Below are 13,442 nucleotides of genomic sequence, written 5' to 3'. Positions count from 1 at the left end.
ATACCTTTTAAACAGTGAATGCGCTGTACGCAGGACTCCATTAATGACATGGAAATCTCCACTCTGAAAGCGATTCACCATTTCTGTCAGCAAGTCCGGCCATTTTTGAGGGAAATCTTCTCTGCCAACAATGCTAATAGCATCACTCAGCTAGGGAAGAAAGGGTTAATGAACCGACGGTCTCATCAAGAAGCATCTCATCAAGAAGCACAGTCTCTCTTGGCCTAGCCCAGAACTAGGGGACACTACCTGCTTCTGGATCTGCTCTGGGCTGCTCAGCATCAGGTGCACTATGTTGGCTTTTATAGCTACTCGATCAGCTTCACAAATTTTGTTTGGTTCATCTTCAACCTAGGAGCAAAATACCAACAAGTGACACAGGATCCTCTTTCACATCCATCTGGCCTACAGACAGAATACAACTCATCGATTATCTCAGGTTGCCAAGGAAACGGAGGGATGTAGCTGTTCTTCAGTTTTCTCCTTCAAGAATAGCTACAGATCCCTCCACCCCCCTTTAGTTTTTCAAGACAGGGTTTCTCTATGTAGCCTTGCTGTCTTGTAGCTCCCTCTGTAGACCAGGCTGGCCTCCAACTCACAGAGACCAGCCTGCCTCTGCCTCCTGAGTGCTAGGATTAAAGGAGTGTGTCACCTCCACTAGCCACATACATTTTTTTCAAAGAGAAGCATGGAGATGGACACCAGTAATCCCAGCACACACGAGATTAGGTGACAACTTCCACTATGAAGTGAGTTAAGAGCTATTATCATCTCTGTGATGGTTTGTATGTGCTTGGAACAGGGAGTGGCACTTTTAGAAGGCGTGGTCTTGTTGGAGTGGGCGTGTCACTGTGAGTTTAGGCTTAAAACTCTCATTCTAGCAATCAGTATTTTCCTAGCAGCCTTCAGATGAAGATGTAGAACGAACTCTCAGCTCTGCCTGTACCATGCCTACCTGGATGCTGCCTTGATGATAACGGACTGAACCTCTGAACCTGTAAGCCAGCCCCAATTGGATGCGGTCCTTTCTAAGAGATACCTTGGTCATGGTGTCTGTTCAACGGATGGATGAGGATAGCTTAAGTGCTCACCAGGCAAGTGTGAGGACTTGAATTCAAGTAAATCTCTAGAACACATACAGAAACCAGACTTATGGCAGAAATACCTGTGATCCTAGCACTCCAGAGAGATGGGGCAGAAACAGAAGCCCTAGAATCCAGGGCCAGCAGAACACACAAAAGAAAAACAAACAGAATGTGTGTCCAACAGGAAAGGCAGGCACCAAGATCAAATGCTGCCCTCTGACTTGCAAATGTGTGCTGTGTCACTCATCTCCATGCACGAGCCCACAGCACCCAGACACACAGAGCTGAGGGCATGGATGAGTAGAGTGCTTGCATAGCGTGAGCACACCCACATGCACGCACACATGCACGCGCACATGCACACCCCTAGATTCAATCTCAAGTACTGAGTAAATCAGGCATGGTGGTGCATGCCCACAATCCTATCACTTAGGAAGTAGAAGTACGTGGGCTAGGAGTTTAAGGCCATTCTCAGAGATGCAGCATATTTTGAGGCCACTGGGCTACATGAGACCCTTGCCTTAAAAAACAAAACAAGGCTATGATGGCACAAGGTATTGGGCCTTTAAAACACACACACACACACACACACACACACACACACACACACACACACACACACACTCGCTCTTTAATCACAGCATTCAGGAGGCTGAGGCAGGTAGATCTCTGTGAGCAAGGCCAGCGTGATCTATAGAGTGAGCTTCAGTCCAGCCAGGGCAACAACAAAGACCCTGCTGGGACATAAACAGATGATTGGCTATCTTGGTTTGTTTCAAGTTACTTTTTTGGAATAGGCTCTCCCGTGCTTCCCAGGCTGTCCTTGTTCTAACGGGAGTGCACCAACACAAGCCATCCCCACCTTACCCACTTTAATCACTCATAACCGGCTTCACATCCCAGGTCTTCCAACTCAGTTAACAGTCTGAATTATGATGTTTGAGGATGTTATATGGAATTTAAATGAAATAACAGGCGTTTTGGAGGAAGACCAAATTATCATTAATCAAGGTCTGAATCTATTAATGGTATTTATATAAGCTACAGAAACATACACAGTATTTGATTATGCCTTCCCAAAATACTTACAATTCTCCAATTCCTTTTAATATAGTTCTTGAAGGTTACTGAAGCACATACTTTAATGACATTATCCTGTGACTTTTCCAATAATGTTAAAAGCAACAGTGGGTAATTCTGATTTCCTTCTACAGATTCGAGAAATTTCTCAGCTGTGAAAGAATATTCATGTTAGATTTATGACAATAAAAATGTTTTCAGTCTATACCTATAATGATCTATACCTATATTTAAAGTATAAAAATGCCAAAAAGGGGGAAGGAAGATTAGATGACAAAGAACAGTTGTCTGAGCACTTGGGAGGGTCCAGGACAGCCCAGGCTACACACTGGACTTTTTGCCAATTGGAGCTACACAGTGACATTCTCTCTTACAAACAAAACAAATCAGATACATAAATAGAAACCAACCAACCAACACAAAGATTAGAACATCTTTCCTACAGGGGACACTCGTTTTATCCATTAAATGAAATGTATAGAAGCTTTCAAATGACCTCACTCAACTCCCCCACATCTAACAAGTCTACTAACATGATTAGTCACCCACCCAGAGCTGTAGCTCCCCAGCAAATGGCTAGTGGGTACTGTTCAGTTACATACCTGCCTTCTTCCAGACTATCCTGTCTCAAAAAATATGTGAAATTACAGAGGAAGAACCATGACAGAGGCAGAAACACACACACAAACGCGCACGCGCGCACACACACGCACACAGAGAGAGAGAGAGAGAGAGAGAGAGAGAGAGAGAGAGAGAGAGATCCAATTTTCTATGTACATCCATACAATTGTTAAACATCTAATCAAAGTGGGAAAGATGCAGACAGTCTCTAACAAGTGCAGGCAGGGTCCTAGTAGGTACAGTCAGATACACAGACTGACTGACCAGGTCTTGTATCACTCTGAGAAATTGGCTTCCCAGAAACAACAGTTTATTTTATTTCTATGCTCTGTCTTGGGGCTTTTTTTAAAGTACCCTCACATTTTAAGGACACATTAAAAAAATAAGTTTTGGGCCGCAGAGATGGCTCTGTGGTTAAGAGTACTGACTGCTCTTCCAGAGGTCCGGAGTTCAAATCCCAGTAACCACATGGTAGCTCACAACCATTTCCAATGGATGTGGTTTCATGCACTCTTCTGGTGTGTCTAAAGATAGCTACAGTGTACTCATATAAATAAAATAAAAAAATCTTTAAAAAAATAAGTTTTAATAGTGTTAGCATAGGCTTTCTGGGAATTTCTAAGAAGATTAGAACAATTAATTCTTCCTTATCCAGGAACACATCATGGACATAACCAGATAGTCCACAGAGGTGCTCAGTCGGGTAAGTGTTTGCTGGCCAAGCATGTGAACCTGAGTTCCAACCCCAGTACCCACCTAAAAACAGGGCACAACAGAGCATGTCGGTTACTCCAGTAAGCACAAGTTATCCACCTGTGGCTTGCTGGCCATCCAGTCTAACCAAAACAGCGAGCTCCTGGTTCAGAGATCCTGTTTCAAATTATCACCAAGAGCAGTCAGAGCCCTAGCTGCTCTTCCAGATGACTCAGTTCTGTTCCTAGCACCTAGTAATGCAGCAGCTTACTATCATTTACAACTCTAGCTCCAAGGGATAAAATTCCCTATTCCAGCCTCCTCTGGTACCAGGACACGTACGGTGCAGATATACACATGTGGTGCACACAGACAAAACACACACATAAAATAAATATTTTTTAAAAAAGAGGAACCTCTTTTTAAACCTCTGGCTGCTTTGTGTGCTTATTTGCACACACATGTGCATGATCAAGCACACACAAATGACAGGGGTGATGAGGAGGATGGTAGTCAATATGAGGGTATGAACTCAAAGTGCATTACATACTGACGTGAAGCTTCAAATGACGCTGTCTAAAAGTTAGAAAAAAACCACAGACTTTCCTATAGGATGAGGCTAGGGACATTAACTCAGAAGTAGTTCTTGGCACTGGATTTCTTTTGGAGTGAACAAAGAAGTAACAGGAGGGGGTGAGGACACAATGCAGACACAAACCACCCACATGTTCATATTTCTATTTATTTTATACAGTATTTCCCCCCATTTATGACTCATATTTTCTGAAGATGAAATCACTTCCATGAGCATAACATTATCATGTTCTGAATGTTAGAGGCATTCTGGTTCACGTGGACTCTGATATCAAGAATCACCACAGATTGCTCAAGACCCCCACATTTCCCAAGTTTTTAAAGTTGGTTGCCATCATTTAAAAATGACAGTATTTCATATTGATTTCCTTATTTTTCAAGCAAAGTTATAAATCTGACCATACAAAATTGGCCAGTTAGCCTAGATGTAACATACAGTCCGTTGGGCGAGGGTCCCTTCATATACTTTTGTATCTGAGGTTAAAATTCTAAGTTCAAGCAAGTAACTCTAGGACTCAGACAATGTTAATTAAGTCAAACTACCAAAGGAAGAAGAGAATCATATTCCTGCTTTCATTCATTTACTCTCCTTTTGGGAATTATTCCTATCCTGGTGACTTAGCTTATGCTCCTTAAGCCGGCATCTTTTTTTTTTTTTCTTCTTTTCAGAGCTGGGGACCGATCCCAGGGCCTTGCACTTGCTAGGCAAGCGCTCTACCACTGAGCTAAATCCCCAACCCCTTAGCGACAATTTCAGAGAGTTCCTGAGACAAAGCTTTCTAAGCACATCAGCACGTTTTACCCTAAAAAAATGTCAAATAAAAGCTCCTTACTCAACAGTAAATATTCTTCCACGTCTAAGTATTGTAAGTAGCCAGCCATGGCACATAAACCAGGCCTGAGAAAATAAGCAAACATATTTTTTTTTGAATTTACAATCAGGCAGACTGTACAAAAGGTGTCTGCTATGTGTCTCAAGAATCAACCAATCAAGGAACAAAGACATCTTTACCTGGCCGTCTGATGGCAGGGTCAGGATCCAGGGTTTTCTTTAAATACTCTGTCAGTGTCTGAAGATTGGCATCGCTGAGCTCCATGACTCTGAATCTAAAATTAAAAAGAGTCTAAATAAGCAGTCGCTTAAGGAAAAAGTGAGTAACATAAATGAATCCTTTTAAAAAAAGATTTACGTATGTGGGTACACGGTCACTGTCTTCAGACACACCAGCAGAGGGCATCAGATCCCATTACAGATGGTTGTGAGTCACCATGTGGTTACTGGGAACTGAACTCAGGACCTCTGGAAGAGCAGTCAGTACTCTTAACCGCTGAGCCATCTCTCCAGCCCCTAATGAATCTTTTTTTTACTGTTGTTTTCTATTTTGCTTTAGAGCTAGTATTGGTCAGCCCAAAACTTATTAGACAGGATGCCCTGGGACTTGTGCCTCTGTCATCTTTAAAGCACTGAGAGCATTCAGCAGCATACCCAGGTATGAATATTTTTTTGAGGTGGTGGGGGAAAGGATCTTTTTCAGACAGGGTTTCATATAACGCAGTCTTAACTATATGTATAGCTGTTGGTTTTATGTATATGCATGTTTTGACTATGTGTATGTGTGTATGTGCAGGATATACATGATGGGAGGAGAGGACTCCTGTAAACTGTCTTCTGACTGCCACATAACACAGCACACATGCTTCCTACCCATGCCAGTCAGCAAGCAAGTAAAGGCACTTGCTGCACAAGCCTGGGGACTTCAAAGTCCGATATGGAGAACCTATACTCAAAAGGTGGAGGAGTCCTCTGGGCTCCCATCATGTATGCACAATACATTCTTTTTAAAAATTAAATATTATTTTTAAAAAAGCCCAATACAGACGGGGCTGGGGATTTAGCTCAGTGGTAGAGCGCTTGCCTAGCAAGCACAAGGCCCTGGGTTCGGTCCCCAGCTCCGAAAAAAAGAAAAAAAAAAGGAAAAAAAAAAAAAAGCCCAATACAGGCAGACTTCTAGGTTCCAGGCCAGAATGATCTATAGAGTTCCAAGACAGACTGAGCTAAATAAAAAATCCCCTTCTAGGAAAAACAAACAAACAAACAAACAAACAAACGAAACACACACACACACACACACACACACACACACACACACACACACACACACACACACACACGAAGCCAGGCATGGTGCCACCGGCCTTTAATGCCAGCACTGGGGAGGCAGAGGCAGGTGGGCCTTTGAATTCAGAGCCAGTTTGATCTACAGAGTGACCAGCCAGGAAAGCACAGAGAAACCCTGTCTCAAAAAACAAAAACAAGGGGCTGGAGAGATGGCTCAGTGGTTAAGAGCACTGACTGCTCTTCCAGAGGTCCTGAGTTTAGTTCCCAGCAACCACAGGGTGGCTGGAAACCATGCAGATAGAGCACTCATATTCATAAAATAAATCTGAAACAAACAAAATATCCAAACCTCAGTCCCATGCAGAACCCACAAAGACGTGGAAAAAGGACACAGAATTGTCCTCACAACCACACACACCATGGCATATGGTACATGCTCTACCCCACCTACCACAGACAAAATACATGTAAATCACAAAACACCTCTGCTTAGGTATGATTTGTCTTATTCAGCTTTTAGACACAACCACATATACCAGCCAAGGAACTGGGACGATGCAGACTTTTCTAGAAACCCGTATGCCAAATTCTCCTTAGGCTCCTATGTGATGCAGAGGAAAAACCATCTCTGTAAATGTGATAAAGCTGGGTAGGAAGACTTCAAGGACAGGATTCAAACTACATTAGGAACTTTACATTCGTCTAAAGGAGAGGGGGCTGAAGAGAGAGCGCAGCACTGTCTGCTCTTCTGGAGGACCTGAGTTCAAGTTCCAAGACCCACATGACAGATCAACTCTACAACTCCTGTGCTAGGGGAAATGGCTCCTCCTTGGACCTGAACATACAGTGAACAGACCCATACACCAAAAAACCAAAAACCAAACCAAAACAAAACAAAAAACAACTCCAAAAATCCAAAAGGAAAATGCATTCTAGAGGTAAGGATGGTATGGATCTACGCATGCGGTGGACAGGAGATCTTCATTGTCTCTGAATCTCCTTCATCTTCCTAATGTCCTACCATTATTTTATATTTCATACACAACCACAAAGTTTTCAATTATTTTTTATAATCTACTTATTTATTGAGGAAGGGTCTCATTTAGCCCAGGCCTCACACTCACAGTAGTCTAGGATGACCTTGAACTTCTTTCTGCTGCTTCCTAAGAGCTGGAGCCACAGGTGTGTGCCACCACACCTGGTCTATGCGGTGCTGGGATGAACTCAGGGTTGGTACATGCTAGGCAAGCTCTCTACCAAGGCACATCCCCAGCCCCCATATTTTCTACAAAGTCTCAATAAATTGTTATGGCTGACCTTGAACTTACTTCCTGTCTCAGCTTCCAGATTAACTGGGAAGACTCACTTAAACTGCCATGTACCAAACCTGTAATCCCTTTCTGCAGTCCCAAAACTCCCAAATCAATAAAATGAAGGATTTTATTTTCTTACAGACATGCAATTTCTCTCTAGTCTAAAAATCCCCCCCCAAAAAAATCAATGGACAGGACTTTGTTTTCTTACAAGTTATGTAGCAAACATCTGGCAACAAAATCTGACCTTCTAGGCCAGCAAGATGGCTCAAAGGGTACAGGTGCCTGCCAAGTGGCCTGATGATCCAAGCTCCATGCTAAACACTCACATGGCAGATGGAAAGAACCTAACTCACAAAAGTTGCTCTGACTTCCACACGTGCACATGGCAAGAAATGCTTCACCCCACCCCGCCCACATAAACAGTAAACGTGATTTTAAAAGAATCCTGGCCTAGACTGTCCAAGGGTTCAAGTTTCATTTTTAAAACTCTAGTTAAGTGTTTCACTAAGGAAATAATATGCCTGGGCTGGTGAGACGGTGAACAAGATCAGACTCCGATGGACAACCTCTACGTGTGCATCGTGGCACTATTACCCAATAAATGAGTGGGGGAAACATCAGACCCTACTAGGCATGTGACTAGTAAGTCACATCCCCCCACTCAGTTCTGAAAGACATTTATCTTCTGGAGTAAATTGCCAAAGGAATCTATAGACGACATCTAACAGCTAGAAAGGCAGAATACAGACTACTGGAAAATGAAGTCACCAAGAATTCTTCAGATTGAGTCACAACTGGATATGAAAAAGTAGGACTCATCTCCCAGCAGGAAACTGAGTAAAGTACCAGAGACAGAAGGAGGCGAAGATGTACCAGAAAATCTACACTGGGTCTGTTGTTCCTCAGACCCCAGCTGGTTAGGAACCTAAATGTATAAACAGGGAGCCAGGGAGCCACTGAAGATTTTTTTGTGAAGACAAGGGTCTCACAATGTAGCCCTGTTTGTACTGGAACTTACTACATAGAACAGGCTGGCCTCCAACTCACAGTGATCCACTTGCCTGTGCTTCTTGAGTGCTGGGATTAAAGGTGTGTGTCACCACGAATAGCTCACTGGAGATTTTAAAGTGGGTGAAATTTAATTAAAGAGATTTTGGAACTTTGAGCTGGTAATGGTTTGCATAACAGAGATAAAGAGGGGGTTGGGGATTTAGTTCACTGGTAGAGCACTTGCCTAGCAAGCGCAAGGCCCTGGATTCGGTCCCCAGCTCCGAAGGGGGGAAAAAAAAAACAGAGATAAAGAGAATAGATAGTTTGAACACTGAGGAGTAATTTGTATGAAGAACTATACAGTGGTTTATATGCTTTGCCATTTATTTCAAACAACAAGAAGGAAGGGAACTCAGGAGTGGCTGACTTACATGCCTAAGTTGATAGAGACAGGTCTGATTCAAATCTGCCTGATTCATAACACTTGTTCTGCTCCCCAGACAGCCTCTAAATATTTCAAAATGACAAGGCTAAACTAAAAGAGGGCAGCCTGGAAGTCAGGGAAAGCAGCAGCAGTAGTCAAGGAGAGTAAGACAGGACTCACTCTTCTAAAGAATGAGAAAGATCTTAAGCCACTGTTTTGTTTTGTTGAGACAAAGTTTCACAAGCTATCCTTGATCATGAACAATCCTCCTAAGTGCCGAGGTTATAGACATAAACTACCACACTCTGCTAAGTTTTCATCTTGATACAGACTCAGTGAAAAGACTAATGCCATGTATGTGCAGGGTACCTCCCAAAAGTCAGAAACCATGACCTTCATAAAACCTGCGCTATCTGTGTTCTTACTGTAGTCCTTCCCCTTAGTTATTCAGAGGGTTTAATCACAAAGAAGTCCGAGCTTGAGGATGGGTGTGGCCAGACCTCACTTGGGACATAGATTATGACCCAGAGTTTGATAACACAACCTTAGGATCACTGGTCTTCCAGTGGTGGGCTTATAGGTATTTATAGTCCTACCTGACTTTTATACTTTTATACTGAGTGCTAAAGATTTGAATCCAAGTCCTGTAACTACTGAAGCATTCACCAGCCCCTCAAAAACCAATCTTGGGGGGTGGAAGGATGGCTCAATAGTTGAGAGCACTTGCTGCTTGCTCTAGTATGCTTTCCACACTAGAGTGTGCTGTAGTAGACAGTGTACACTCAAAAACCAACTTGGGGAGGTAAGGGTTTATCTCATCCCCATTGTGCTTCATCAGGAGGGGAGTCAGGGCAGGAGCTCAAGGCAGGAACCTGGAGGCAGGAAGTGAAGCAGAGGCCAGGGAGGGTGCTGTTTACTACTTGCTCAGCCTGCTTCCTTATACCACCCAGGAAATGGCACCACCAATAGTTGGCTCAGCCCTCCTACATTAATTAAAAAAATTAGTAATAACAATCCCAGAGACTTGCCTGCAGGCAACCTGATAGAGACAATCCCTCTTCCCAGATGACTTAGTCAAAGAACAAACCACTCTAAGAGTACACCCTTAGCTCAGCTCCCAGTGCCCACACTGCAACCCACAACCATCTGCAAGTCCAATCCCAGGGAATTTGAGGCCCTCTTCTGGCTTCCTCAGGTTTCAGGGCACACACGCAAAGGTACATATACTCGAACATTCATACATATAAGTTAACACCTTTTAAAAGGCCTGTGTAGTTTAAAAGTCTAGCCTCTTCCTACAGGCCCAACATTGAAAATGAAGGTTTGGGGAACAAACACTGTTTCCCAAACATCTCACAAACACCCATGATAAAATGTCCCAAGACACTTGCCTCTTTGTCTATTGCATTTCTGAGGCCTTCCTTGTATCTGGGGAGAGGGAAAGAAATCCAATAAATGAAAACTGACTATATTAAATGAAAACTGATTATATTAAATGAAAACTGACTATATTTTAAGAGCTTAACATCTACCTTCATCTTAAGTTTTTACAAACTTTTTATCTGTCATGTACACATAAGTGTAGGTGAAAGCCAGAGGCCATCAGATCCCCCGGAGCAGAGGCTGAGGCAATTCTGGCTCACCTGTGGGTACTGGAAACCAACCTTGGGTCCTCTGCAAGACCAATACATGCTCTTGACTATTGAGCCATCTCTCCTGTCTCCTCCAAATTTACCACATGCATTTATTATATGCATGTGTGCCATCGCATTTGTGTGAAAGTTAGGAGACAACATGCAGGACTGAGTTCTGTCCTTCCGCCATGTGGATCCCAATGAACAGACCCAGGTTGTCAGGCCAGGCAAGGGTTACTTAGCATCGACCGACCTTGCCTGGTCTGGCCTTGGCTTTTTTAAAGAACAGTGACTAAGCACACTTTAAGAAAGCTGTAGATTGGCTTTGGGCAGGAACTTGAGCACCTACAGCCTTTCTCTGCTTCCTTATCACAGTAACCCATCACTTTGTATCAAATCCAAACTCCTCACACTGCCCGCAAAGCCCTGCTCCATCTCTCTTCTTCACACAACTTGACTTGGATTTTCCTAAAACACCCCAAATTCCAAGTTAGTTTCTGTCCTTGAGTTTTTGCTTCCTGTTCCCACCATTTTTCCCTGGATAGTCTCTGCTCAAATGCCACCTCTTCGGAGAAATGGTCTTCAGCGGTCACCTGTCACTATCTGAAATAATCTCATTCACGATCTCCAGTTAGAATGTGAGCTCCCCAAAGAGAAACCTTGTCCATTTCTGATTCTTCACTATATTCCCAGGGTTAAGTTGAATGACGTTAGTAAACAAATAAGGCAGACTAAAGGAGTGGAAGGAGTTTGCAGCACCATGGAGAGAACAACAATATCAAACAACCATACCCCACCAGAGCTCCCAGGGACAAAACCATCAACCAAAGAGTACACATGGAGGGATCCATGACTCCCACATATGTAGCAGAGGATGGCACTATCCAGCAACAACGGGAAGAAAAGCCTTTGGTCCTGTGGAGGCTCATTTCCCCAGTGTAGGGTAATGCGTTGAGGTTGGAGTGGGTAGGTGAGAGTGGGAGCATCCTCACAGAAGCAGGGGTATGGGGGAAGGGGAAAAGGGGGTAGCATTTGAAATGTAAATTCGTAAAATGTCCAAGAAAAATAAAATTAAAAAAATAAGGCAATAAATCAATTACACAGTTAAAAGTACTGCTCTCTCAATCACCCATTCCTGTGTAGAGTGGTTCCCCCAAAAGCCAACTAGAAACCCAAACAACCTGAGGGGAGAAAATTGCTTTGTACAAATAGAAAAGTGAAGAGTTGAGTGTGGTAGCCTACACTTCTGAAAAGATGAATCTCTAAGTCTAGTCTGAGCTATGTTAAGACCCTTTATCCAAAATAGACAGAGGCCTTCCATGTCTTCACAAAACAACAGGGGCAGCCACCATGGGGCGCACACACACGGAACCCTACAATAAAAAGTTATCCTTAAAGAACTTACATCTGGGGGTTGGGGATTTAGCTCAGCGGTAGAGCGCTTGCCTAGCGAGCGCAAGGCCCTCGGTTCGGTCCCCAGCTCCGAAAAAAAGAAAAGAAAAAAAAAAAAAGAACTTACATCTGAGCAGAGAAACGTGAGAAACTAGCAGTAATACTACATATAAGGTCAATGCCACAGAGCACATCAAACTGGGTGATGTGAATTGACGAAGTGAGAACTGAGAACTCCTCCCTAAGAGGGGAACTTGAAAGGCAGGGAGGCAGCCTCGCTAAGATGCTTCTAACATCGGGAAAGGAGGGGTCTTAGCATGCAGGGCGGACTGTGAATATGTAAAAAGGGCAGGTCATCGAGGCTATCTCGCCTATGGAGAGACGGATGGCAAATGGTTAGCAGTTCAGGCGAGACCTCTGGGAAACACGGCCAACAGCCAGGGGAACCTTCAGGTCACTTAACCAAATATGCAAGCGAGGAATCTTAAGTCTGAGGAGAGGGTAAAACTGCCATTTCAATGCAACATGTGAGAGAACACGGGCTCCACCCTCAGCATCACCTAATTATTTAAAAAAAGAAAAACTAGAAATTTCGTAGAGGCAACGACTGGCTTTAAATTACACTCCTAGGGAGAGACTAAGTATGCATGGAGACAGATTATCCAACTCGAAAGCCAGTGAGCCTCAGGCAGGGGAAACACCATTTGACTGTAGGTTCCTGAGGTTCTAAGGGCACGAACGTCACAGCCAGGTGAGACCCCCGAGGGCCAAGTCCACTATGGTGGAGGCCGAAGCCTCGCGAAGCCAGAGTGGGCGAGCTCCGACCTCTTTCAGAACCAGGGACCACACCGGCACCGCCAGGTCAGGCCTCAGCGCGTTACACCGCTCACGTTGCGGGCCCCGGCGCGCCGAGAACGGACGCGCGGGTATGACCAATCAGCGACCCGCTACGGAACGAAGGGCGGCGGCGAAACCAATCAGAGTGACGCTGGAGGGGAAGGGGCGGGAGCTCAAGAAGCTCGCGTGAGGCCGAGGCTCAAGCTGCCCTCGGTTCCCGGAGCAGTCAGGGCCGGCCCTGAGGCGGCGTGCGGAAAAGCCCGGGCGCGCGTCCTCAGGCGGAGGCCGAGACCCACCTCCCAGCGATCGTCTCCTCCCTCAGTCACGTCCCCACAGCCACCTTGCTCGCTCCATGCCTCACCTCGTGGGGACGCCGAGACCGAGGAGGGAATCCCAAGCGAGAGCTACAAGCCGACACTACCCACTCCAGCGGCTGCTCCGCCTCACATTCAAACCCTGGCAAAATGGCGCGGCGGCGAAGGTGGCGGCCACAGCGCATGTGCGAGTGAGGCCGCGACGTGGGGAGGGGCCAGGAATGCTTTTGGCCCCACCCCTGCTGCGAGGGCCAATCGGAACCACTGCTCGGTTGTGCGGTGACGTCACAAGAGACCTGCCTTTTGACGCAGGCTTCTGTTTTGGGGTTTTTTTTTTTTTGTT

General features: G+C 44.7%; 1 protein-coding gene across 4 annotated transcripts in view; it reads right to left on the bottom strand.

Annotated features, from left to right (window-relative positions):
- Positions 1 to 13,232, bottom strand: part of Cse1l (chromosome segregation 1 like) — a 37,639-nt gene extending 24,407 nt beyond the window's left edge. For 2 of the 4 annotated variants that reach the window (XR_015683230.1, XM_087653476.1), the window contains exons 1-6: positions 13,147 to 13,232; positions 10,314 to 10,350; positions 5,086 to 5,180; positions 2,175 to 2,317; positions 250 to 351; positions 5 to 150 (exon numbers count right to left, since the gene is read on the bottom strand). Coding sequence is in view for 2 of the 4 variants with exons in the window: in XM_087653476.1 (XP_087509602.1) it covers positions 5 to 150; positions 250 to 351; positions 2,175 to 2,317; positions 5,086 to 5,170 (476 nt within the window). In the remaining 2 variants the exon portion in view is untranslated. 4 annotated transcript variants of the gene reach the window in all.
- Between the last annotated feature and the right edge of the window lie 210 nt (positions 13,233 to 13,442).

The sequence above is a fragment of the Rattus norvegicus genome, chromosome 3 (genome assembly GCF_021556685.1).
Source record: "Rattus norvegicus strain SHRSP/BbbUtx chromosome 3, alternate assembly SHRSP_T2T, whole genome shotgun sequence".
Taxonomy (NCBI): Eukaryota; Metazoa; Chordata; class Mammalia; order Rodentia; family Muridae; genus Rattus; species Rattus norvegicus.
The sequence above is the reverse complement of the archived record's forward strand: the minus strand, read 5'-3'. Positions and strand labels throughout refer to the sequence as shown.